Source organism: Ammospiza nelsoni, chromosome 28, assembly GCF_027579445.1.
Source record: "Ammospiza nelsoni isolate bAmmNel1 chromosome 28, bAmmNel1.pri, whole genome shotgun sequence".
NCBI classification, from domain to species: domain Eukaryota; kingdom Metazoa; phylum Chordata; class Aves; order Passeriformes; family Passerellidae; genus Ammospiza; species Ammospiza nelsoni.
Window position 1 is genome coordinate 2,832,122 of NC_080660.1, and position 24,001 is coordinate 2,856,122.

The 24,001-nt window shown below is 55.7% G+C and overlaps 1 protein-coding gene across 3 annotated transcripts; it reads right to left on the reverse strand.

Moving 5' to 3' along the window:
* Positions 1-13,801: 13,801 nt before the first annotated feature.
* PRCC (proline rich mitotic checkpoint control factor) lies at positions 13,802-23,531 on the reverse strand. Of its 3 annotated transcripts, none has more exons than XR_009420139.1 (8): positions 22,861-23,531; positions 21,412-21,459; positions 19,490-20,059; positions 18,159-18,254; positions 17,157-17,300; positions 16,835-16,900; positions 14,775-15,247; positions 13,802-14,181 (listed from the first exon to the last, which is right to left on the reverse strand). XR_009420139.1 is itself a non-coding variant. In XM_059490447.1 (7 exons), exons 1-7 carry the CDS (start codon positions 23,308-23,310, stop codon positions 15,161-15,163), a joined length of 1,461 nt encoding a protein of 486 aa, XP_059346430.1. In that variant the 5' UTR covers positions 23,311-23,531; the 3' UTR covers positions 13,802-15,160. The 3 variants fall into 3 exon arrangements, 1 of the variants encoding a protein (XP_059346430.1); XR_009420138.1 differs by having other exon boundaries at positions 13,802-14,297; XM_059490447.1 differs by having other exon boundaries at positions 13,802-15,247.
* Between the last annotated feature and the right edge of the window lie 470 nt (positions 23,532-24,001).

Genomic DNA, 24,001 nt, shown 5'->3' on the forward strand with positions numbered 1-24,001 from the left:
ACAGCCGGGACAAGGCGGGATGAGCCGCTGTCCCCTCTCACGCCGCGCTTTCCCCGTTCCGGTGAGCATTGCAAACAGGAAGCCACAGAAACGTGGGAGGCCCTGAAGGTTTTGGGGACGTGATAAACACGAGAGCAAGCTCCCGGACTGAAGTGATTTCAGTATTTTTTATAAAAAAGAAAAGGCCTAAATCAACGAGGTTTGTGGGCCAAGCAGGAGTGTTCCCATCGAGGATGCTGCAGCCCTGCTGTTGGGGTTTTCTTGTGCAGCTGGAGCAGCACAGCTTCCCTGGGACAGATCCCCTTTTTATCCTGTTTTTTGCCCCTTTGGATTGTTTTTTAGTCCCTTTGGATTGGTTTCTTTTTGGATCCTTGTGAAAAATGCATGTATTTTATGACTGGCTTTTTGCAAATACTAAAATGGATATTAGATGTGTTGTGTTAGAAAGTGATGCTGTATTAATTATCTTAAGTAGTGTGTTAAATAGAGTTTTAGGTTATAAAAAGTGTTAAAATAGAAACGATGCTGTGTTTCTATTTTAACGATACTTTTTTTAAAGAAAGGACTTGCAGTGAGATAGCAGCCACAGGACACTTAAATCTTTCAGAGAAAGAGAATTTATTGCCCTCTTACCAGAAGAAACGAACTTCTTCCCGCCTCAAAGGCGCTGTCAGGATTCAGAGGAAGAAGTTATGATGACCAGACAGAATCCTGTATTTGAATGGAATTTATGCATCATGAAGAGATGTATGAATATGCAGCAGGCTGTTGTTTTTAAGGGTTAATCCTTTGTTAACGGGGATCCTTTTTCAGGCGTATTTTGCCCAGAAAAAGGCACCCGGACATCCATAACTCTTTGTCTCTATTGTCTCATATTGTCCTAATTCAAATTGTCCAAATTATTATTACTCTAATTGTATTACTATTTTTATAACCATTTTATTACTAGTAAACTTTTCAAATTTTAAAACCAAGTGACTGGAGTTTTTGACACCCTTCATTTGCACGAAGGTTGAAGGCCTTGATTGGCCATTACAGTTCTGTCCAGGCTGGCTCGTGGTGCACTTCACTGAGGTGTGTTATGGTAACATGAGTACCATATTTCTTATAACTACCTTTTTAACCTCTTTTAAAATATAATAACAAAATTAACAGTACATGTTTAATGATCTATCAACTATTTTACAACAGTTTCTAACCTGTTTTTAACAGACGGACGGCAGGGATTGTGGAGTCATCACACAGCTCAGCTGTGGGAATCCTAAATTTTAAGGATTTTAATCCTTAAAATCTGAGGGGTTTGGGGAAGCTGCAAAAGGCAGGCTCAGAAACAGCAGAACTGCGATTAGAGCTAAGCAGCAGCCATAAAATTTGTCAGGGGAAAAAAATTATACAAGAAGTAGAAAGTAAGGACAAATATAGAACAATGGTTTGTGTATTAATCCTTGTTTAAAATAACTCCCTAAGCTACAGAAAAGTATATCTAGCAAGATATACTTTTATACTTTTTTATGCTTTTATGCTTCCTATATTAGGAAATTCTTAGCTTAATAAAGGAGCTCTGTGCATTGTGTTTTAAGGCTCACAAGCAGACATTGTATTGGAAATAAGAAAGCATTGTTTTAACCAGAGGTACGTGTGCTTATGGTGGTTGGATGGAACTACTGTCAATGTGCTTTTGCTTTGTGTGATTGGTCAAAAACTTTTAAAGTGAGTTGTAGCATTGAGTTCTTTGTCTACTGCCAAAAATGTAAATTGCTGACATCTTCCCATTATCGCAACCATGATACTAAAAAATAAAACAGCTCAAAGCAAACTCCTCAACAGTCCCATCCCATTTGTAATTTATAATTTGTAAATAAACCCCCAACAAACAACACCCCCCCATCCCTGTCATGGTGCCATGGGTGAGCCTGGCCCTGCCCTAATCCCTGCCGTAATTCCCCATCCATGGGATGCAGCGGGGCTGGCACTGCCCTGGGGCTGGCACTGCCCTCGCCCTGGCACCAGCTGGGTAAGAGTGGCAGAGGACACGTGGTGGCACAGACATAGCATTGGCAGCTTGGATGCTAATGCCCCCAGAACGGCCCAGAACGGCCCAGAATGGCCCAGAACGGCCCAGAATGGCCCAGCTCTGGCACACAGAGTCTGAGGAAGGGGATGGTGCAGGATTGCACCGTGCCAGGACAGAATCTGGGCTCAGGGTGTGAGCCTGGGCCCGCCGAGCCTGCTGTCCCCTCTGATCCCTGCTGTCCCCTCCGAGTTCTGCTGTCCCCTCTGATCCCTGCTGTCCCCTCCGAGCTCTGCTCTCCCTGTTCCCATCAGTGGCAAGTCCCAGGATGCAGACAGGACAAGAGTGACAATGACACCGTTGCCGGTGGCCAGGTGGCCTCAGTGCTCTCCTGGCCGCAGCCCAGCCTGTGCCGAGGCTGCCGCTGTCACCTGCCTGTCACCGCAGGGCCACCATGCCACCTTCCTGTGACGTTTCCCCATCACATGAAGCCTCTTGCGGCTTTGGTCGCTGCTTCCTGCCTGTGGCCGGCAGCAGAGGCAGAGCAGGGCAGGGCGGCGGGGCTGCCTCAGCCTGCTCGTGCTCCTGCCTGTCCCCTGCTTGTCCTGCCTGTCCCCTGCCATCCCCCTGCCTGTCCCCTGCCATCCCCCTGCCTGTCCCCTGCTTGTCCTGCCTGTCCCCTGTCATCCTCCTGCCTGTCCCCTGCTTGTCCTGCCTGTCCCCTGTCATCCTCCTGCCTGTCCCCTGCTTGTCCTGCCTGTCCCCTGCCATCCCCCTGCCTGTCCCCTGCTTGTCCTGCCTGTCCCCTGCCATCCCCCTGCCTGTCCTGCTTGTCCTCCTGCCTGTCCCCTGCTTGTCCTGCCTGTCCCCTGCCATCCTCCTGCCTGTCCCCTGCTTGTCCTGCCTGTCCTCCTGCCTGTCCCCTGCCCATCCCCTTCCTGTCCTTCTTATCCCGCTTCTCCCCCTGCCTGTCCTCCTGCCTGTCCCCTGCTTGTCTTCCTGCCTGTCCCCTGCTTGTCCCCTGCCCATCCTGCTTGTCCCCTGCCTGTCCCCTGCCCATCCCCCTGCCCATCCTGCCCGTCCAGCTTGTCCCCTGCCCATCCTGCTCATTCCCTGCCTGTTCCCTTCCTGTTCTGCTCATCCCCTGCCTGTCCCCTGCCCATCCTGCCTGTCCCCTTCCCATCCCCTGCTCATCTCCTGCCTGTCCCCTGCCTGTCCTACCCATCCCCCTGCCCGTTCCTACTCATCCCCCTGCCTGTTCCCTTCCTGTCCTGCCCATCTCCTGCCTGTCCCCTGCCTGTTCCCTTCCTGTCCTGCCTGTCCCTCTGCCCATCCTGCCTGTCCCCTGCTTGTCCTCCTGCCCACCCCTGCCCATCCCCTGCCCTTTCTGCCTGTCCCCCTGCCTGTTCCCTTCCTGTCCTGCCCATCTTGCTCATCCTCTGCCTGTTCCCTGCTCGTCCCCTGCCTGTTCTGCCTGTCCCCCTGCCTGTTCCCTTCCTATCCTGCCCATCCTGCTCATCCCCTGCCCATTCTGCTCGTCCCCCTGCCTGTCCTGCCCATCCTGCTTGTCCCCTGCTCGTCCTCCTGCCTGTCCCCTGCCCATCCTGCCTGTCCCCTGCCCCTGCATCACCAGCCACGGACACTGAGCACAGGTAGGACCTTGGGTTGGGAGCTGGGGTTGGGTTTGGGGGCCTGGGGTTAGGTTTGCAGCAAAGCCAAGGAGTGAACCCTGAGCAAGAGGTGCAGGGATGCCCCCCTGCCCAAAGGCAGGACAAAAGGCACAATAATGGGGTGAAAAGAGAGGGATTGGGGTCCCCTGGCCACGTCAGCCCTTCCTGCCAGATCTTACCCTCTCCAAAGGGGGAAGTTCAGCCCGGAACTGTCACACAGAGCAAAACTCCCAGCCCGTTTCAGGGCTGATCTGACTCGTTCCCACCTCAGCACTGCAGGGTTTCAGAGGCACATCCTGCCCCAGGGGGATGCACAGCGAGCTGGGGACAGTGCCATTGTCCCCAACAGCCTGACCTGGGCAGGACCTGACCCCAAATTCTCCTTCCCAGCACTCCCCAAGCTGGGTTAGCGCAGTTTTGGGGTGTTTTGTTTCTCTTTGTCAACACCTTCCTCACCTTCCCCTGCCTGCAGGGGTGCAGGGCTGAGCTGGGCACTGCTGTGGGTTAAAGGTGGAGCTTTTAAAGGGGTGCCTTTGCTGGGTCCCCTTGAAAAGGTGGCTGGGTCCCCTCGCTGTCAGAAAAGGGGGTTGGATCCCCTTGCTCTCAGAAAAGCCTCGACCCACTCCTCTGACAGCTTTGCCTCCAGATCCATCCAGCCCCAGCATCTTCCACCCCCTCCAGCCTCTGCTGGGCCTTAACGTTGTTTTGCTGCGTGTTGGCAGCTCAGGGTCAAGCTCAAGGCCCCTCAGGAGCTGCTCAGCCTCTCCCACCCCTTCCCAGGGCTGAGCTGACACACTGAGGATTCAGAGGGGATGGAGAATTCATGTGCTCCCTCCTGAGCTCCTCCCCACCTACATCAGTGTCCCCCTTTCTCCTCTGGGGTGCCAGGGTCACTGTCCCCCCAATTTTGCAGCCTGGGGAGGATCAGGGTGCTGAGCCTGAGCTTGGGGAGCACAAGGTGAAGCTGATGGTGACTGTGGGGGTGTCTTGGAGTGCTCTCCCCAAAGGAGACCCCCCTGCCCTGAGCCTTTTCCTCTCCCCTCTCCCTGGCACAGGGCACTCCATGGACGAGGACCGGCCCCTCTTCAGCACCTTCAAGCCCCTCGGTGAGGACAGCACAGCCAGAGCCAAGGCAGGATCCAGCAGCACCCCCAGGCAGGCCCAGGGGGCTTCAGAGCAGCCCCCAGGACGGCCCAGCAGACACGGCAGGGTAGGACATGGGGACAGTAAACACGGCAGGGTAGGACATGGGCACACCAGGGTGGACACGAACCCAGCTCACCCTCCCAGTGCTCCCTCACCCTCAGGGGGCTGCACTGGTGTCAGGGTCTCTGCTGCTCAGAGTGGCCCCAAGAAAAGTGGGAAAGTTTCTTTTCCCAGCCCAGCGCTTGAAGGAGTCAGGGCTCTTCAGTTCTCGGTCTCAAGGTTGTTTATTGTGTCTTATCTATAAAAAATTTTCTCCTGCCCTGCCGAAGTCCCTCCAGCAGGACAGTTCCAGGCACTCTGCCTGCCCCTGGGCAGTGTTATGTCTTTATACAAAAAACTACCTGTACAATATTTACAATTACTTTCCAACACCTGTGTTAGACAGTGAGCTTCCACTCTAAACCAATCTAAAAGTGCCACCATCACAGCAGAAGATGGAGGCCAAGAAGAAGAAGCAGAAAGGCTGAACACACCCAGTTCCCTCCATCTTGCCTCCTGAACCCCCATTCTGAAAACCCTAAAATCTATTTTTTCACCTTACGATAACTTCACTATTATTTTACTTAAACTGTTGTGGCTCGCTGATCTTCATCTAAGGTTGTTAACTTGCTCCATGGGTCATAATCAAACCCACACAGGGGCATTCTGGGCTCTGTGCCAGGGTCCCTGTGCCCCCTGGCAGGGGTTGCAGCCCCCCAGGCCGGCCAGAGGGATGTCCTGGCTCCTGACACATTGTGAGCAGAACGTCCTTGCTGTGTGTCCTCACCCGAGCTCCCGACGCTCTCCCAGGTCCCCCCAGGTTTCTGGGCAGCCCCAGCAGCGCCGTCCCTGCCCGAGGATGAGGAGAGGGCGGCGCTGCGTGCCCGCACCAGGCTGTGGTTCGAGCAGACCCAGGCGCGCAGGCTGGGCCCCGAGGGGGAGCTGCCCTCGTGGTTCCACGGCTTCATCAGCCGCAGGTGAGCCCGGGGAGGGCAGGGCGGCGTGTTCAGCTCGGTGTCCCCTCCCCGGGCCCCCAGACAGGGAGCAGGATGGCAGCGAGGGGATGAGGTTGGATGGCTCGGGGTCGTTGTGTCGTTCCTGCAGGGAGGCAGAGGAGCTGCTGCAGGATCAGCCCCTGGGCTGCTTCCTGGTGCGCTTCAGCGAGAGCACCGTGGGCTTCGTGCTGTCCTACAGGTGAGCAAAGCTGTGGCAGAGCGGGGAGTGGCCAGCGCAGGGCCCTCCTGGCTGCTGTGCCCGTGCCGTGCCATGCTGTGCCCTGCCGTGCCCTGCAATGCCATTCTGTGCCATGCATACCATGCTGTGCCATTCCACACCATGCTGTGCCGTGCCATGCCGCGCTGTGCGTTCCATCCTGTCCTACAGGTGAGCAAAGCTGTGGCAGAGCGTGGAGTGGCCAGCGCAGGGCCCTCCTGGCTGCTGTGCCCGTGCCGTGCCATGCTGTGCCATGCTGTGCCATGCTGTGCCATGCCGCGCTGTGCGTTCCATCCTGTCCTACAGGTGGGCAAAGCCACGGCTGGGCTGGGGAGGGGCAGCCAGCTCAGGGCTCTCCCTGCTCCTGTGCTGTGCCCATGCTGTGCCATGCCGTGCTGTGCCATGCTGTGCAATGCCGTGCCATGCTGTGCCATGCCGCGCTGTGCGTTCCATCCTGTCCTACAGGTGAGCAAAGCCACGGCTGGGCTGAGGGAGGGCAGCCAGCTCAGGGCCCTCCCTGCTCCTGTGCTGTGCCCATGCTGTGCCATGCTGTGCTGTGCGGTGCCATGCCGTGCCGTGCTGTGCCATGCTGTGCCATGCCACGCTGCGCATTCCATCCTGTCCTACAGGTGAGCAAAGCCACGGCTGGGCTGAGGGAGGGCAGCCAGCTCAGGGCCCTCCCTGCTGCTGTGCCCGTGCCGTGCCGTGCCATATTCATGCTGTGCTGTTCCATGTCATGCCATGCTGTGCTGTGCCATGCCATGCTCTCTTCCCTCCCAGTAGCTATACCCATGCCATGCCATGCCATACCATAACGTGCCATGCTGTGCCATGCCATGCCATGCCGTGCTGTGCCAGGCCATGCTATGCCATGCCATACCATGCCGTGCTGTGCCATGCCATGCATGCCATGCCGTGCCATGGTGTGCCATGCCGTGCTGTCATGTTGTGCCATGCCATGCTGTGCTGTGCCATGCCATGCCATGCTCTGTCCCCTCCCGGTGGCTGTGGCCATGCCATGCTGTGCCATGCCATACAATGCCATGCTATGCCATGGCGTGCCAGGCCTTGCTCTGTCCCCTCCCTGCCTCTGTGCCCATGTCGTGTTGTGCCATACCATGCCATGCTCTCCTCCCTCCTGGTGGCTATGCCCATGCCGTGCCATTCTGTGCCATGCCGTGCCATGCTCTCTCCCCTCCTGGCAGCTATGCCCACGTGCCATGCCATACAATTCCGTGCTGTGCCACGCCATGCATGCCATGCTGTGCCCTGCAATGCCATTCTGTGCCATGCATGCAATGCTGTGCCATTCCATACCATGCCATGCATGCCATGCTGTGCCACGCCGTGCTGTTCCATTCCGTGCCATGCCATGCTGAACTCTGTCCCCTCCCAGTGGCTGTGCCCATGCCATGCCATGCCATGCAATGCTGTGCCGTGCCATGCTATGCAATGCCATGCCATGCCGTGCCATGGTGTGCTGTCATGTCGTGCTGTGCCATGCAATGCTGTGCTGTGCCGTGCCATGCTGTGCCGTGGTGTGCTGTCATGTGCCATGCAATGCTGTGCTGTGCCGTGCCATGCTGTGCCATGGCATTCTGTGCTGTGCCATGCCATGCCGTGCCATGGTGTGCCATGCCATGCCGTGCCGTGCCATTCCATGCCATGCTGTGCCATGGTGTGCTGTCATGTGCCATGCAATGCTGTGCCGTGCCATGCTGTGCCGTGGCATTCTGTGCTGTGCCATGCCGTGCCATGCCATGCTCTGTCCCCTCCCAGTGGCTGTGGCCATGCCATGCCGTGCAGCACTGTGGCGTTCCATGCCATGCCATGCCATTCTGTGCCATGCCATTCTGTGCCGTGCTGTGTTATGCTGTGCCGTGCCTAGCCATACCCTGCTGTGCCATGCCTTGCAATGCCATGTGCCATGCTGTGCATGTCGTGCCATGCCGTGCCATGCTGTGCTGTGCTGTGCCATGCCATGCTCTCTCCCCTCCTGGCGGCTGTGCCCATGCCATGCCATACCATGGCATTCCATGCCATGCCATGCCATGCCATGCCGTGCTGTGGCATTCTGTGCCGTGCCATGCTGTGCATGCCGTGCCATGTCATGTCATGCCATACTGTGCCATGCTGTGTTATGCTGTGCCGTGCCATGCCATGCCCTGCTGTGCTGTGCCCTGCCCTGCAATGCCATTCTGTGCCATGCTGTGCCATGCATGTCGTGCCATGCCATGCCATACCATGCTGTGCCATGCCATACCATGCCATGCTGTGCCAATGCCGTGACGTGCCATGCTCTCTCCCCTCCTGGCGGCTGTGCCCATGCCGTGCCATGCCGTGCTGTGCCATGCCATACCATGCTGTGCCATGCCATACCATGCCGTGCTGTGCCAATGCCGTGCCATGCCATGCTCTCTCCCCTCCTGACGGCTGTGCCCACGCCATGCCGTGCCATGCCGTGCTGTGGCATTCTGTGCCGTGCCATGCTGTGCATGCCGTGCCGTGTCATGTCATGCCATACTGTGCCATGCCGTGCCATGCCCTGCCGTGCCACACCATGCTCTCTCCCCTCCCGTTGGCTGTGCCCGTGCCATGCCGTGCCATGCCGTGCCACGCCGTGCCATGTCCCGCCAGGGGCAGGGATCGCTGCCGGCACTTTGTCCTGGACCAGCAGCCCGACGGGCGCTACGTGATCCTGGGCGAGCGCAGCGCCCACCCCGAGCTGGCCCAGCTGCTGCAGCACCACAGCACGGCCCCGGTGAGCCCCTACCGAGAGCTCCTCAGCGCGGCCCTGCCCTGCCCGCGGGTGAGTGCTGACCCTGCGAGGGCCTGCGAGGGCCTGGGAGATCCTCAGAGATCCTCAGAGATCCTAACAGACCCTGAGAGACCCTCAGAGATCCTCAGAGATCCTAACAGACCCTGAGAGACCCTCAGAGATCCTCAGAGATCCTCAGAGATCCTAACAGACCCTGAGAGATTCTGAGAGATCCTCAGAGATCCTAACAGACCCTGAGAGACCCTGAGAGATCCTCAGAGATCCTCAGAGATCCTAACAGACCCTGAGAGATTCTGAGAGATCCTCAGAGATCCTAACAGACCCTGAGAGAGCCTGGGAGACCCTGAGAGATCCTGGGATCCTTTGAGAGATCCTGAGAGACCCTGAGAGGTCCTGGGAGATCCTAACAGACCCTGAGAGATCCTGAGAGATCCTCAGAGATCCTAACAGACCCTAAGAGACCCTGAGAGATCCTCAGAGATCCTAACAGACCCTAAGAGACCCTGAGAGATCCTCAGAGATCCTAACAGACCCTAAGAGACCCTGAGAGATCCTCAGAGATCCTCAGAGATCCTAACAGACCCTAAGAGACCCTGAGAGACCCTGAGAGACCCTAACAGACTCTGAGAGATCCTGAGAGATCCTCAGAGAGATCCTCAGAGAGATCCTGGGAGATCCTAACAGACCCTGAGAGGTCCTGGGAGATCCTGAGAGACCCTGAGAGGTCCTGAGAGACCCTAACAGACCCTGAGAGATTCTGAGAGTTCCTGGGAGACCCTGAGAGATCCTCTGAGAGCCCCTGAGAGGTCCTGAGAGAACCTGAGAGCCCTGAGAGACCCAGAGATATCCTGAGATCCATCGAGAGCCCCTGAGAGATCCTGAGAGACTCTGAGAGCTCTGAGAGAACCTGAGAGCCCTGAGAGCCCCTGAAAGATCCTGAGAGAACCTCTGAGAGAGATCTCTCTCTCAGGAGAGATCCTGAGAGCCCCGAGAGCCTCTGAGAGATCCTGAGAGACCCTGAAAGCTCCTGAGAGACCCTGAGAGCTCCTAAGAGAACTTGAGAGCCCTGAGAGATCCTGAGAGCCCCCGAGAGCCCCTGCACATTGAAATATTACCAATCTAGCTGGACAGGACGTGCTTGAGCTTGTCTGGCCCTTGGTGCCGAACCAAAAAGTGGCAAACTGTGGTGTTTCACCCCAGAGACACTTTGGGCTGGCTGGGTGCTGCAGTTGGCGCTTGGAGACAATTCCAGGCCTGCAGGAGCTCTGGTGATGGTGGGATGGATCTTCCCCCATAACAGGGTCTCTTCCTTGGGATGGATCTTCCCCCATAACAGGGTCTCTTCCTTCCTTATCTCTGCTGGACAAGCTTTAAGGTGATGGTGAAGGAAAGGAGTCGGTTCTGATGGAGGGTTGGGATCCAGAGCTTTATTCTCTGAATGCAGCACCAGCTCCAACAGAACTCCCTGAGCCCGTGGTTGCTGCACCTTTAACCCCAGGGAAGGGGCAGGGAGCCACCAAGCAGGGACAAAGGGACAAAGGACACCTGGATGGCCCAATGCCCTCCGAGGTTTGAATGTGCCAATCACTCGATTCCTTCTGGAATTCCAGGACTGACAGACAGCGCTGGGAGGGGGAAGGAGAAATGATTGATAAACCTGGCAGGGAATTATCAGGGGAGGGACCCGAGGGACACACAACACCTGCAGCCACCCGGAGGATTTTCCCAAGGGAAACCCAAGCATCACCAAAGCTGGGGTTGGCGAGCAGGAGCACGGAGCCAGCGCCCAGCTGGGTGTGCCCTGAGCACGCACCCATCCCGACAGCTCTCTGCTCTCCCCGCAGAAAGAGGAGCCCCGAGGGCGGCCACAGGGTGATGCTGCTCATTCCCCAGCGAGCCAAGCAGCGCCCACGCTCCCGGAGCACAGCCCCGTGTCCCTGGACACCCCCAGAGCCCAGGTAATGGGGCTGGGGGGATGGAGGCACTGACACGGGACAGGATGGGGCAGCGACACCCACTGCCAGCCCTCACCTGTGCCAGGGAGATAAAAACGGGCAGGAGAAATGGAGACACTGCACAAGGACAGGATGGGAGGGATGGGATGCAGTGACACCCACTCCCACCCTCACCTGTGCCAGGGAGGTAACGGGACAGGAGGAATGCAGTGACACCCACTGCCAGCCCTCACCTGTGCCAGGGAGATAAAAACGGGCAGGGAGGATGGAGGCACTACCCAAGGACAGAGGATGCAGTGACATCCACTCCCAGCCCTCCCCGAGGGAGATAACAGGGCAGGGGGATGCAGTGACAGCCATTCCCAGTCCCCATCTCCACCAGGGAGACAATGGGGCAGGGGGGTGAAGGCACTGCCCAAGAACAGGATGGGAGGGATGGGATGCAGAGGCAGCCACTGCCACCCTCACCTGTGCCAGGAGGGATGGAGGCACTGCCCAAGGACAGGATAGGAGGGGAGGGATGCAGTAACACCCACTCCCACCCTCACCTCCAGTCTGTCCCATCTCCTCCCAGGCTCCACCGTCTCTCCCTGCCAAGAGCAGCTCCCGGGGGGCTGCTCGGGGGCTGCAGAGCCCCTCCAGCAGCACCGCAGCCCCTGAAGCTCCCTATGCCCAGGTGCAGAGCCCCTCCCGCAGAGCCGCAGCCCCCGAGGCTCCCTACGCCCAGGTGCACAAGGAACCCGCCCGCCCCGAGCCCCCCGAGGCCAAGTACCAGCAGCTCATGTGCTTCCACGTCTACGCCGAGCCCCGCGAGGAGACGGACCCCAGCCCCATCAAACCCCAGGAGCCCATCCCAGGGGGACCCCCCAACCCTGAGGGACCCCCCATCCCCGAGGAGCCCATCCCGTTCTACGCCATGGCCCGCGGCTGGAGCCCTCGTGGCAGCCCCGAGGAGAACATCTACTCCGAGGTGGCTCTGGCTGGGCAGGGTGTGCCTGCCCGGCCCCCCAAAGCCCCCCAAAACGCTTTCTCCACGCTGCCCCCCAAAGGCCGGCCCCACCGGCGGCTGTTCCGCAGCGTTTCCAGCCAGGACTGCAGGAGGAGGCAGCACTCGGGGGCTCCCAGCAGGGACAGGGAGGACAGAGGAGCTCCCAGCACGGGCACACAGGTGGGTGCATCCCCAAGGCAGCTCCAGAGCTCAGCCCCAACACGAGTGAAAGCTCCTGGAGTCTGGGGGATCGGAGTTTGCTCCACACCAGGAGCACGGGGAACCTGCAATGGTTCGGGTTGGAAAGAAGCCCATCCTATCCCACCCTCTGCCAGGGGCAGGGACACCTTCCATGATGCTCCAAGCCCTGTCCAAGCTGGCCTGGAACACTTCCAGGAATGGGGCAACCACAGCTTTTCTGGGCAACTTGTGCCACGGCCTCATCACCCTTACAGAGAGGAATTCCTTCCCAATATCCCATCCATCCCTGCCCTCTGCACTGGGAAGAATTCCTTCCCAATATCCCACCTATCTCTGGCAGTAGGAGGCCATTCCTTCCCAATATCCCACCTAACCCTTCCCTCTAGCAGTGGGAAGAATTCCTTCCCAATATCCCACCTATCTCTGACATTGTGAAGAACTCCTTCCCAATATCCCACCTAACCCTTCCCTCTGGCACTGGGAAGAATTCCTTCCCAATATCCCACCTAACCCTTCCCTCTGGCACTGGGAAGAATTCCTTCCCAATATCCCACCTATCCCTGGCACTGGGAAGAATTCCTTCCCAATATCCCATCCAACCCTTCCCTCTGGCACTGGGAAGAATTCCTCCCCAAAATCCCGCCTATCCCTGGCAGCAAGAACCATTCCCCCTTATCCTGTCACTCCAATTCCCTACAAAAACTGAGTCCCTGTCCCAAAGCCAAGGGCTGGGAGGGTGAAACACCAACCCTGTGCTGTTTCCTGGCTCTCAATTCCCTCTCCCTGGGAATCCCCCAGGCTGTGCTGAGCCCGGAGCTGGAGCTGGATGACCCCGTGTACAGCAGGAGCACCCCCAGGGACCTGCAGCCCACGGCTGAGAATGTGTATGAGCAGCTGCCTGGGGACTGCTCCTAAACCACCTGGACAGCACCTGGATCCTTGCAGGAGCAACCCCAGCCTCCCCATCACTGCAGGAAGCCCTTAGCCCTGGGAGGAGCTCCAAAGCTGCTGTTGGCCCCAGCTGGCAGTGCCAACCTGCTCCTCCAGCTTCCCAACCCCGCTGGACAGCACAGGGGGAGCCTGGCCTTACCCATGAACACATTCCAAGAGACTTCTGGTAATAAAATGAGGGGAAAAGGCTGTTACAGGAAAAACAGGGATGATTTTGGCACAGTTGGTGCATGCACTTGGATATTAAATTGGCCAGAAACTGGAAAAAAGGCTACAGGTAAAACAGGGATGGGTTTGGCACTTGGATATTAAATTGGTCAGAAACTGCAGTGATGCCACACTGAACCTCCCCAAGCCCTGCCTGCTTCCTCAGCCACAAAATTTGGGATGACACCACTGTCCCAGGGCTGTCCTGTGGGGCACAAACCCTGGAGAGCCACAGTGGAGCTGGGCAGTGCCAGTGGTGCTCCCAGAACAGGGAGCCAGGATGGCCAAACCATGGCTTGGAGGGAAAAGGAGGGTTGGGGGATTGCAGCTGTTTTATCTCTGGGACAATTCACTTCTGACCTTTCAGAGACCTGAATTTTGTTGGTCTCAGAGGGCTGAAAGTGGAACAGGAGCCCTTGGAACTTCCCTTGGTGCTAAAGCCAAGCCATAACCCCAATGAGAAATGGAAAGGGGAACGTGGCAGCTCCAGCCCCCACAGTGCAAAATCCCCTGGTCAAGAGGGTACCTGGATGAGGATCTGAGCCCCTGGTGATGGAAACAGGGCTGGGTGGGTTCATTTAGAAATATATCCCTTCAGCAAATCTCTTCTGGGAGGATTTCACTGTACATACAAGATAGGAATAAATTACTCAACAGTAACTTTATTCTGATCATTCAAATACTCAAAACAGGCTCTGCAAAGTACTAAACATACAGGGAGCTAAACTAAAAAATGAGATTAGTTTAAAATGTTCTAAGAAAAGACTTCAGTCATGGGGGTTTGCCTGTTTTTAAGAGGTAACATGGGAGAAAAACCACCTCTTGGGAGTTCTTCTTACCAGAATAACAAATATTGGCCATTTGAGCCAAATAAAACCCAGATTGGTGGGAATATAAGTTAAATAACCAGGCCAGCTCTCTGCTCCCTTCAGCATCACCAAAGTGATGCCACAGATTTGGATCCATGGATTGGGCCAGCAGAGCTGCACAGGATTTGCAGTCGCATCACCTTGACAGAATTCCTTAAATAAAAATAAAAAAAAGGTTTGATTTGAAGAAATTAGGGCTGGGCAGTCTCCTCTTCCCAGCCAGGAGGGTAAAGTCAACACTTAATTGAAACAGAATTGATACAAACAAGCTGGAAAAAAAAAAAAAAAAAGATTACAGTTGGCAGCTCTCCTCTGTGTGTGCCCAGAGGAAAGTGCAGAGCTCAGCCCCAGGCAGCCACATGAGGGACATTCACTTTGATGAGTCTGAGAACAGCCTGGGGCAGGACAGGAGGCCTTGGGCTGGGGGAGAAGGAAAGAGGAGGCAAAAGGAAGGAAAATATACATGCACACATGGCTCAGGGTAACCCAAAGCCCTGAGTGTGCCAGGCAGAACCTCCCCTCCCTCCACGTGTGGTGCAGGTCAGGGGTGCCCCCTCAGCAGGGCTCAGCCTGTGGAGCCCAGAGCAAAAACACCCAATTAAAAACCAGGATATCAAAATTCTTCAAAATTATTGACATGAGAGGAGTGCTGGAGCAGCCCAGACATGAGGAAACAGCTGTGAGGACACCTTAAAGGTAAAGACCAAACTAAAAATTCCAAAGCCAGGCTTGCTCTTGGAACTCACCGTGTTTTAGAAAGGAAAACGACATTCTCAATGCACAGCAAGTCCAAGAGAGGAGCAAAGTGGGAACTGGGAGTTTATTGAGCCTCTGCTGAAGGGTCAGGAGGCCCAGCCTGTTCCCTCAGCACAGGAGCTGCAGCCTCACACCCAGCACGTTCCCCGTGGTGCCTCGGGACCGTCCTTGGCCGCTGGGAACCTTCCACATTTACAAGGAGGGAGGGGAAGGATTTACAGCTGGAGTTTCAGGACCTGCTTGCAATACCCCTTCTTCTGCCAGGCCAGGGAGTGCAGTGTCCTCCCAGCCCCGTGCTGGGGCCTGGCTGATCTCCAGGAGCCCAGCAGACCCCGGACACAGCAGGTGACAGCAGCCAAAAAGCAGGACAGATGTGTCAGAATCCGTACTTGGCTTGAGTCTGCCTTCTGCTGAGCTTGTTTTCAGACCATGTGTTTTTCAGTTCCAGCTCCCTCTCCTTGGCCTGCAGAGATGGAGAGGATGCTGTTAAACCCTCTGTGTTTCAGTGACTCAGCAGCATTCCTGCCTCATGTGGATTAGGGAGCCCTTCAGCCCAGAAGCCTCGTTACAGGGCTCTGCACAATCATCCTGACAGAAGCCTGGATTAATTGGGATGCACAGGCATTTCATTGATGCTGAAAAGCAGCTTCTCGTGGGGATGGGCTCAGCAGCCAAGCCCGGGGCAGAATCCAGGACAGGATCCCAGGGCCTCAGAACGTGCAGGGAGGGAAAAGCAAAGCTGAAAGCTCAGGACTGGGATCCCCTCAGCTGAAAACTCAGGACTGGGAGACCCTCAGATGAAAGATCAGGACTGGGAGACCCTCAGATGAAAGATCAGGACTGGGAGCCCCTCAGATGAAAGATCAGGACTAGGAGCCCCTCAGATTCAGTCCCGGGCCAGAATCCAGGGCAGGATCCCAGGGCCTCAGAACATGCAGGAAGGGCAAAGCAAAGCTGAAAGCTCAGGACTGGGAGACCCTCAGCCCAAAGCTCAGGATGGGAGCCCCTCAGATTGAGCCCCGGAGCAGAATCCAGAACAGGATCCCAAGGCCTCAGAACGTGCAGGAAGGGAAAAGCAAAGCTGAAATCTCAGGATTGGGATCCCCTCAGATGAAATCTCAGGACTGGGAGCCCCTCAGATTCAGTCCCGGGCCAGAATCCAGGGCAGGATCCCAGAGCCTCAGAACATGCAGGAAGGGCAAAGCAAAGCTGAAATCTCAGGACTGGGATCCCTTCAGCTGAAATCTCAGGACTGGGAGCTCCTCAGATGAAATCTCAGGACTGGGAGACCCTCAGCCCAAAGCTCAGGATGGGAGCCCCTCAGATTGAGCCCCGGAGCAGAATCCAGAACAGGATCCCAAGGCCTCAGAACGTGCAGGAAGGGAAAAGCAAAGCTGAAATCTCAGGATTGGGATCCCCTCAGATGAAATCTCAGGATTGGGATCCCCTCAGATGAAAGCTCAGGACTGGGAGCCCCTCAGATTCAGTCCCGGGCCAGAATCCAGGGCAGGATCCCAGAGCCTCAGAACATGCAGGAAGGGCAAAGCAAAGCTGAAATCTCAGGACTGGGATCCCTTCAGCTGAAATCTCAGGACTGGGAGCTCCTCAGATGAAATCTCAGGACTGGGAGACCCTCAGCCCAAAGCTCAGGATGGGAGCCCCTCAGATTGAGCCCCGGAGCAGAATCCAGAACAGGATCCCAAGGCCTCAGAACATGCAGGAAGGGAAAAGCAAAGCTGAAATCTCAGGACTGGGATCCCCTCAGATGAAATCTCAGGATTGGGATCCCCTCAGATGAAAGCTCAGGACTGGGAGCCCCTCAGATTCAGTCCCGGGCCAGAATCCAGGGCAGGATCCCAGAGCCTCAGAACGTGCAGGAAGGGCAAAGCAAAGCTGAAACCTCAGGATTGGGATCCCCTCAGGGCCAGGACTCACTTCTGACCCCATTGGGTGTCACCAGGGGGTTCTCAGGGCCAGCCCCTGGTCCCCAGCCTTGTGCTGCCCTGCAGTGCTGCTGGATCAGCTCACACAGCACAGGGAGGGCACTCACCTGGTGGATCAGGTATGTGATCTGGTGTTTTCTCCTCTGCTGTCCTGTGGGCTGATCTCCTTTTTTCTGGAAAAGCAGGAAGAGGTGAATTGTTCAGCCTGGAGAGGTGCCTGCACAGAGCCATCCCAAGCATTTGTTCCCCATTAAACTGCAGATTCCTGGGGCTGAAACACTTCCTGGCTGGCCCTCCCCACCCACATGCTGTGTTCTGAGGAACTCCTCTGCTCTCACATGTCATCATTTACCCTCCCTGGTGAGTGCCCAGCACCCAGCACAGCTCCAGCAGGATTTGGGCACTGAGCAGAGGCTCCCTCACCCTCACCTTGCTGAATGACTTCATGGTCTTCTCCTCTGTCAAGGATTTGGTCAGCCACTGCTGGGCCCCGCTCAGCTGGTCGTCACCTTTGATGTCCACAAAGTTGATCTCCTCCCTCCCACGATTCCTCTTGCCCTGCAGACGTTTGAACTGGAGGAAGAACACAAGAGCTGCAATTACACCCAGCACTGTCCTGACACCAGGCACAGCAAACACTTTTCCAGCTGGGGTTTTGATCTTTTGGAGATTTTCAGCGTGTTGTACATGAGAGTATCTAAAATTACTCAGCATCAAGGTTATAATTTCATTTTCCTATGCAGAAAGCAGCATTTGCTGCTGTTTCCAGACAGTGCCCATCCCTTGTGCTGGCATCTCCAAGCCTAGGGTTAGTTTGGGGCCTCTCATGACAAGAGATTGAGGAGCTGGAGCATGTCCAGAGAAGCAAGCAAAGCTGGGGAAGGGGCTGGAGCACCAGGAGAGGTTCAGCCTGGAGAAAAGGAGGCTCAGGGGGGACATTCTGGCTCTGCACAATTCCCTGACAGGAGGGGACAACCAGTGAGCTCTGCTCCCAGGGAACAGGGACAGGACAAGAGAAAATGGCCTCAAGTTGCGCCAGGGTTAGATGAGGTTGGATATAGGGAAAATTCCTCCACCCTGAGGGTTGTGCAGGCTGCAGTGGTGAAGTCCCCACCTCCAGAAGGATTTAAAAGCCACGTGGATGTGGCACTTGGGGACATGGTTTAGCGCTGGGTGATTGTCTTGGAGGCCTTTTCCAACCTCAACAATTGATTCTATTCTGTATTTATGGGCCTGCAGACCCAGCTGGAGCAGGACCCACACATGCCCACAACACAGCACGAGGCCCCCCAGAAAAACCACCCAGCCCAAAGCCCTGGAAACCCAGGCAGCGCTGGGGGGCAGGAGTGGGGCTGCCAAGAGGCTCCTGAGTTCTGGCAGAGCTCAAAGCCAAACTGCACAGGATCTGGGGACAGAAAATCGGGTGCCAACCGCTTCGTCGTCGATGAAGGAGGAGTCAGTGCTGGTCTCCTGTGGTGAGGCCTGGGCTGGTTCCACCTCAGGGTAGTACCCACTGCTGTAGTAATCCTGGCAGGGAAACAGGGAAATGGAAACCAGTTTGGCATGAGAGCAATCCTGGAGTGGCACCAGGCACAGACTGCCCAGTGGGCTGATTCCATCAGAGGGACAAAGCAACAAACACCCTGAGGGGCTTCTCACAAGGAGTGACAGGACAAGGGGAATGGCTTCCCACTGCCAGGATGGGATATTGGGAAGGAATTCTTCCCAATTCTGCCCTTGCAGTGAGGTCCTGGCACAAGCTGCCCAGAGTAGCTGTGGCTGCCCCATCCCTGGCAGGGCTCAATGCCAGGTTGGACAGGGCTTGGAGCAACCTGGGATAGTGGAAGGTTGGAACCCTGGGACTGGATGGGCTTTAAGGTCCTTTCCAACCCAAACTAGTCTGGGATTTATTAGAATTTATTAGAATTCTATTTACTATAATTCTATAAACTATAATTTTATTTATTAGAATTATTAGAAACAACCAGAGCTCAGACACCAGCTCCAGTGAGCCCTGACTATGCACCCTCACATGCAGGGCATTTTCACAGGAGTGCAGCTGTCAAACATCTGTCCAGCAAAGAACATCTGCAGCTCTCATGCTGTAGGAATCCCCTTGCGCCCAGTGCTGTGGCTCCCTGTGCCAGATAGCTTGGGCTAGATTCCCTGCCCTGAGCCCCAGGCACCTCACACAGGCTGCATTCCCTGCTCAGGTACCTCACACAGGCTGTATTCCCTGCTCAGGTACCTCACACAGGCTGCATTCCCTGCTCAGGTACCTCACATAGGCTGGATTCCCTGCTCAAGTACCTCACACAGGCTGTATTCCCTGCCCTGTGCCCCAGGCACCTCACACAGGCTGCATTCCCTGCTCAGGTACCTCACATAGGCTGGATTACCTGCTCTGTGTCCCAGGTATCTCCCAAGGGCTGCATTCCCTGCCCCAGGTATTTCACAAAAGCTGCATTCCCTGCCCTGTGCCCCAGGTACCTCACACAGGCTGCATTTCCTGCTCCATGTCCCAGGCACCTCACACAGGCTGCATCCTGTGTCCCAGGTATCTCACAAAGACTAAATTCCCTGCCCTGTGCCCCAGGCACCTCACACAGGCTGCATTCCCTGCCCAGTTTGCTCTAAGGACTGCATTCCCTGCCCAGGCACCCCACACAGGCTGCACTCCCAGCAGCAGCACCCAGTACCCAACTGGAACCACCCAGTCACCTCCTCAGAGCCCTCCCCTCCCCTCTGGCCAACAAACCCACCTGGTAGTACCCCCCAGGCTCTCCATAGGCAGAGGGGAACTGCCCATAGGGCTGGCTGCTGTAGTCCTCAGTGGCTTTGGGTGCCCAGCTGTGCTGAACTCCACTGGAGCCCACCCCTGTCTTGAACTCCAGCGGGGCGTTCGCGGCCGCGTCCTGGAACTGCGGCTGCGGCTCCGTGCCAGGGGGAGGCTCCTCCGAGCCCGGGTACAGGTAGGGCTCGGTGCCCACGGTGCCAGGCTCGCTCCTGTCCGACAAGGAGAAGTAGTTCTCTGGCTGCAGCTCCTCGTCGCTGTCCTCCTCCTCCTGGGTGATCTGCTTGGTCACCTGCAGCGCCGCGCTCTTGGCCGCCGCCTTGATGGCCGACGGGGATGGAGTGGTGGGCACGGCCGGCTTGGGCACGGCTTTGGGTTTGGAGGAAGAGCTGGGGGGCTTGGCAGGCTTGGAGTCAGAGGAGTTTTCTCCTGCTTTCCTGGAGAAGGCGTAGGGCAGGAGCAAGCGGTTGGTCTCTTTCACTGGCGTGTTTTTGGGCTGAGGGAGCAGAGCGGACAAGCCGGAGCCCTCGCTGCGTCCCTGGTGACGTCCATGCAGGACAAATGGATCAGAGAAAGGAGAGAGGGAGATTATTCACTCTTCACGACTTCCTGACAGTTATCCCACTCAATTCTAACACTTCTTGTGCGTTTCTCACTGCTTGGCCACTCTGAATACACTTCCTCTTTCACCAAGACTTAAACTGGTGAAAGTGCCTAAAGAAAGGACTTGAAAGCCACAGGATTTCAGGAATATCCCTAAAGCCACCAGGTGATCAGAGTGGATGATTTACACAAAGTGATCAGTGTGGACAAATGGATACCAGTAAGAAAAGAAGGAGATTATTCACTTTTCATGACTTCCTGACAATTATCCCCCCAATTCTAACACTTCTTGTGGGTTTCTCACTGCTTGGCCACTCTGAATACACTGCACAAAAAGCCAGGGGGATTCTGAGGGGAATTGTTGCAAATATCTGCCCAAGGTGATCAGTGTGGACAAATGGATACCAGTAAGAAAAGAGGGAGATTATTCACTTTTCATTACTTCCTTACAGTTATCCCACTCAATTCTAACACTTCTTGTGCGTTTCCCACTGCTTGGCCACTCTGCCAAACCATCAGGGTTTTGAAGGGAAATGTAAATGTTGCAAATATCTGCCCAATTCATAAATTAGTGCCTCTTTGGCCAAGACTTAAATTGGTGAAAGTGCCCAAAAGAAAGGACTTGAAAACCCACAGGATTTCAGGAATATTCCTAAAGGCATGAGGTAATCAGTGTGGAGAGTGTGGACAATTTACACAAGGTGATCAGTGTGGACAAATGGGTCCCAGAAAGAAAAGAGGGAGATTATTCACTTTTCATGACTTCCTGACAGTTATCCCCCTCAATTCTAACACTTCTTGTGGGTTTCTGAATGCTTGATCACTCTGAATACACTGTATAAAAAGCTAGGGAGATTCTGAAGGGAAATGTGAATGTTGCAAATATCTGCTCAATTCAAGTATCTGCCCAAGGTGATCAGTGTGGACAAATGGATCCCAGCAAGATAAGAGGCAGATTATTCACTTTTCATGACTTACTGCCAGTTATCCCCCCAATTCTAACACTTCTTGTGGGTTTCTCACTGCTTGGTCACTCTGAATACACTGCATAAAAAGCCAAGAGGATTCTGAAGAGAAATGTTGAAAATATCTGCCCAATTCCCAAATTAAAATGCCTCTTTCACCAAGACTTAAATAGGTGAAAGTGCTCAAAAGCAAGGACTTGAAAACCCACAGGATTTCAGGAATATCCCTAAAGCCATGAGATGATCAGAGTGGATGATTTGCACAAGCAGTCAAACACTTTTTCCCATGACAATTGTTTAACCAAGTGCCCTTGTTATTTACCTGAAGAGTATTTTTTTTCTTTGCTGGTTCATCTTCCTCTGAATCTGACTGAGAGAGAAAAACCAGAGCTCAGCATAACTTGAGACATCAAACTAAACAAGTCATGCTAATAAATCCCAGGAAAATAAACCCAAAGGGAGGGAAGAACTGCAGGTGCACAGCTGCAGGTCAGGGACAAACAACAACAGAGTTACTGGAGGGGAAGCACAAACCACACAAAGGATGCAAAGTTCCCTGCAGGGATACAGAGAATTGTTCCCAAAAATGCTGAAATTGCTAAATATCTGGTTAAAATTTGTGTGGAAAGCCTGGTTGGCAGCAGAAAAGGTATCTTTATCCTCTCCTCCTCTTTCTGTGACCCCCCCAAACACAGCACTGAGTTCATCTGGGCTCCCCCAAATGCTGCCAGGCCACTTTTCATGGACAATGTTTATAAATCCACCAGTCCCCATGGAAATTACCCCAGTTCAGCTCTTCCCACAGGCACAGGCACTCCTGTCACACCAAAACCAGTGACACAACCATCACCTCCACATGGCAACAGGCTGGGCTAGTGCAAGCTGTCCCTGCCTGTGGGCACTGTGAACAGGGTGAGTTTTAAGGGTCTCTTCCAACCCAAACCACTCCAGGACTCCAAATGCTGGTTTAGGTGAGATATTAGAGAAAAATTATTCTGTGAGGGTGGTGAGGGCCTGGCACAGGGTGCACAGAGAAGCTGTGGCTGCCCCTGGATCCCTAGAAGGGTTCCAGGCCAGGTTGGACAGGGCTTGGAGCAACCTGGGATAGTGGGAGGTGTCCCTGCCCATGGCAAGAGAGTGGGGCAAGACGGGAATTAAGGTCCCTTCCAACGAAACCATTCCATGACTCTGTGACAGTGCTGTCCCAAAGGAAATTCATCCTCTGTCCTCAGCAGTGGGGAGAGGATGAAACCTCATCAGCAGGGATCCCAACTTAAAAACCAGATGGAAATAGACCTGCCTTCCCCTGCTCTCACTGCCTGGGTTCACAAGCCTGCAAGGCACAGTAATTACAAAAAAAAATCCCACAAAATGAGAGGGAAATGGTCACCAAAAAGTTTAGAAGACGCCTGAAGCCTTTAGACAAATAAGCAATAAACTGGCTGAAAAATCCACCACCTGCACAGGAAACAAAAGATGGTTTTGGGCTACAACGCCCTTGCAGCTCCACATCATCAACTCGTTAACTCCAGGAATAAGAAGGGTGCAGATAATCTGGGTTTGGCTGCATTCTGATTATAAATAAGGTTTCTATATCAGTTTAATTCTGCAAAGCGCTTTAGCACTAGGGCAGGCAGCCAGGACAAATCTCCCCGAGGATGACACAACAATAGATCCCGGTACACCTCGGTGTGACAGAGCGAGGGAAGAGCCCCGCTGGGGGAGAAGTTTCACCCCCGAAGGGAAGGGCTCGGGTTCGATCCATACTCACATCCCCCTTGTGCAGCTCGGGCGCCGCGATCCGCACCGGCTCCGTCCTCTTCTTTGGCTTGGGGAGGCCCAAACCCGCCCCGGGGGAGGCAGCGGGGGGCGGGCCGAGGGGGGAGGCGGCGGTGCCCGCGTTCCTGGGGGGCGGCAGGAGGAGCCCCCTGGCCCGGGGGGGCTCCGTGGCCCCGTCCCCGCTGGCAGCCGGTTCTGGGGCGCTCTCGGTGCTGGCCTGGCCCGGCGGGGCGCTGCCGAAGCCGCTCAGGGTGGGCGGGGGGCCCATGAGGAAGGCCGGGGGTACCGCGGGGGCTCTGGGCGGGGGCAGCGCGGCGAAAAGCCCTCGGGATGAAGACTGCTCGGCTGTGGATGGAGGAGAGTCGGCGGCTTCCTCCTCCTCGCCCGCAGGCTCCTCGGCATCGCTGTCCTCCTCGCTGCTGGCGTAGGCCACGAGGGACATGGCCCCGGGGAGGGCGGCCCTTGGCGGGCAGCAGCCGCTACGCGAGGCCGGGGATCCACCCTCCGCGCTAGGCCGCGCCGCCGCCGCGCCTTCAGCGCCCGCAGCGGGGAAGAAGGGGCGGGCGGGGGCGAGGCTACGCCGCCATGGCGGCCCCTCCCCGTGCGGCAGCGGGGCCGCGGAGCGAGGCAAAGCGACGGCGGCGGCTCCGCGCTCCCGGTAATGGCTGCCGGCAGCGCCCCGCTGCCCGCGCTGCAGCCGCGCAGGACTACAACTCCCAGCGTGCACCGCGAGCAGCGATGTGCCCGCCTCCTTGTGTGCCCCGCCGCGAGGCATCACGGGAAATGTAGTCTGTGCTGCCACGCGGCGGGACCGGGACAAGGCCGCGTTGCCATCCTGCCCTCTTGGCACGGTTTGGGCACGATCGGTGCTGCCAGCCCCAGCAAAAGCCTGGCCAGGAGCTGGGTTATCCCCCTGGCACTTTGCGGATTTTTGGTTTGATGCTTTTGGCCTCCTTCTAGCTCGGTCTGGCCTTAAATAAAGTAATAAACCAGGCTGGAATTTGGGTCCCCAACACCCAGCAGAGCTACTGTAAAGTAGCAGCACCAAATAATTGTTATAGGTAATAAATGAAAAATCTGAATTATTATTATTATTATTATTATTATTATTATTATTATTATTATTATTATTA